Here is a 2,413-nt window from a genome sequence, read left to right on the forward strand (position 1 = left end):
TGCCTTATATGGCACTGCAGCAGCATCATCTTCTCTCTGATGTCACCGTTCGGGGATTTGTTGCTGGAGCTACTAACATCCTTTTTCGGCAACAGAAACACCTCAGTGATGCCATTGTGGAAGTAGGTTTATGTGTGAGTGTGTGTCCTTGACACTGCTGGTCTCTGTTTTTCTTTCTTAAATGGAATTATGAGGGCATGGTAATTACACTCATAACGGTAATCATCGCTTCCCATGCCAGGCATTCTAAGCTCCTCGAGCACATTAACTGATCTGATTTCTCATAACAACCTGGATTGTTACCATTTCCCTTTCATGCTTGTGGCAGTGAAGGAACTGAGAAATCAAACAGCGAGTGTAGTGGGCGAGCCAGGACTTCAGCCCTGACAAGCTGGTCCTACTAGGATGTTAACGATTCAAATGCGTTTATCGTTTAGATAATTTAAATCCTTCTAGCCTGTTTAATATGCCTCTGATATCAAGAAGAAGAAGCTAGAGATAAAATTAGACATTATCAATATATAAGAAATTTAAATTATTTGTTCAACTTTACAGGTAAAGTAATTTTTTTTAAAAAAGGGAAATTTAAACCACCCTAAGGTTTTGGTACTTTCTGTTATAAAACCTGCTTTCTGGGACATGTTTGCAATATGTAAATGAAAAATCTGGGGTTCAGATCTGTATATATGATGATCCCAATTTTGAGGAAGAAAAAATATATACATACCTTCCAAGGCAGGCAGATACAGGTGAGAGGACCACGGAGTTGCTTCAATATGATTGGTCACGTTCTAGTTCTGAAGTTGCCAAGTTCATGGGTATTTGTTATGATTATGCTTCAATACTAATGCATAAGTTACATATATTTCTTAATACATCAAATATCATATAACAGAAATACTCCAAAGTATCTGTGCACTCAGAGGAAAAATGTTTAGGAATTATACTTATTAATTCATTTCTGGTTGTGTAATAAAGGTAATACTATACTTTTTAATATTCTCCGACATATTTACAGTCGACATGAATTCTATAATTCAAAAATATTTATGCATATATTTTCTAAAAAAAGAACATTTTTACAAGATAGATAAAAATTTCAGTAGAAACACCTGTCTGTTTCTTAGACTCACCTTTTGAGTATGCTGTTATTCATATTTTTTATTTCCAGCTGCAACTTCCCAGTAGTTACTCTTTGAAATGTGGCATGGGTATCTGCGTGAATGCCCACACTCTGACTTGTACCTGGGTGCCCTCTAGGTAGAAGAAGCTCTGATCCAGATTCATGACCCAGAACTCAGGAAGCTGCTTCACCCCACCACTGCAGACCTCAGGTTCGCAGATTATCTGGTGAAGCACGTGACTGAGAACCGCGATGACGTCTTCCTGGATGGCACGGGTTGGGAGGGAGGTGACGAGTGGATCCGAGCCCAGTTTGCAGTCTACATCCACGCGCTGCTGGCTGCCACGCTGCAGCTAGGTAAGGAGCACACAGGCTTTCCATTTTATAACGATTATGATGCTTTAAATTACATAAGAAATATATTGTCGTTGTAGAAAAATTACCTGTTACTCCGTCATACAGAGGTAACTACCCTTAGCATTTTGAGTACTTATATTTTTCCAGACCTTTTTCTCTGCATATGTTTTAGACTTTAGTTTTGTGGTATTTGTGGTCGTTCTTTAACCAAAATGGATTTCAAACTAAACTGAGTTTTTCTTTATGATAGAAACATAAACATATATCAAGATATTTGTCATTTTTTCATGGCTGTTTAGTGTCCCACCGTATGAAAGAATATATCAGTATTTGGGAACTATTTGTAAACAGTGCTTCCATGTTTTTAAGATATATAAAAGAAGAAAAGAGAACTATAAAAACATAGAAATCATTGGAAATCACATTCTGAGTGATTAAAGCTTCATATTTATATATCTACGTTTACCCGCTCCATTTTAACCATTTAATAGAAATATTATTCTTGTGGCAGAATTAATATGATTCCTATTAAATGGTTAAAATGGAGCGGGTAAACGTAGAATCATCTTGTATTAAAACTATCTCATTCCCCATAGGAGAAAATATCTAAGAAGGGAAAGTGACACTCTGCCGTGAGCTTTTGCACCAGGGACGCTTGTCACCCTGCACGTTTAGCAGAGATTCAGTAGATTTGTTGTTGCTGTTGTCATTGTTAAGAGTCTTGAGCTTTTGTTTGTGCTTTGTTTCAGTGATCTCTATCACTGTTTTCGGTGGTGTTTTTTAATTGTGGCGAAATGCATATAACCTAAAATGTATCGTCTTCACCAGTGGCATTTAAGTACATTCACTTAAATGTTTTTCAACCCCACCACTGCCACCTCCCAACTTAGTTCTTCACAGAGTGTATGTATGTGGAGTAAGTACTGGCTTCAG

At 37.2% G+C, this 2,413-nt stretch overlaps 1 protein-coding gene across 2 annotated transcripts in view; it reads left to right on the plus strand.

The window, feature by feature from the left end:
* AVL9 (AVL9 cell migration associated) overlaps window positions 1-2,413 on the plus strand; it is a 39,199-nt gene that overhangs the window by 24,849 nt on the left and 11,937 nt on the right. The window contains exons 11-12 of one of the 2 annotated variants that reach the window (XM_011362467.2): window positions 1-122; window positions 1,261-1,480. In XM_011362467.2, the coding sequence (XP_011360769.1) occupies window positions 1-122; window positions 1,261-1,480 (342 nt within the window). The remainder of the gene's footprint in view (window positions 123-1,260; window positions 1,481-2,413) is intronic. The other variant, XM_023532022.1, reaches the window with a different exon arrangement.

Source organism: Pteropus vampyrus, unplaced genomic scaffold, assembly GCF_000151845.1.
Source record: "Pteropus vampyrus isolate Shadow unplaced genomic scaffold, Pvam_2.0 Scaffold75, whole genome shotgun sequence".
Lineage (NCBI taxonomy): Eukaryota > Metazoa > Chordata > Mammalia > Chiroptera > Pteropodidae > Pteropus > Pteropus vampyrus.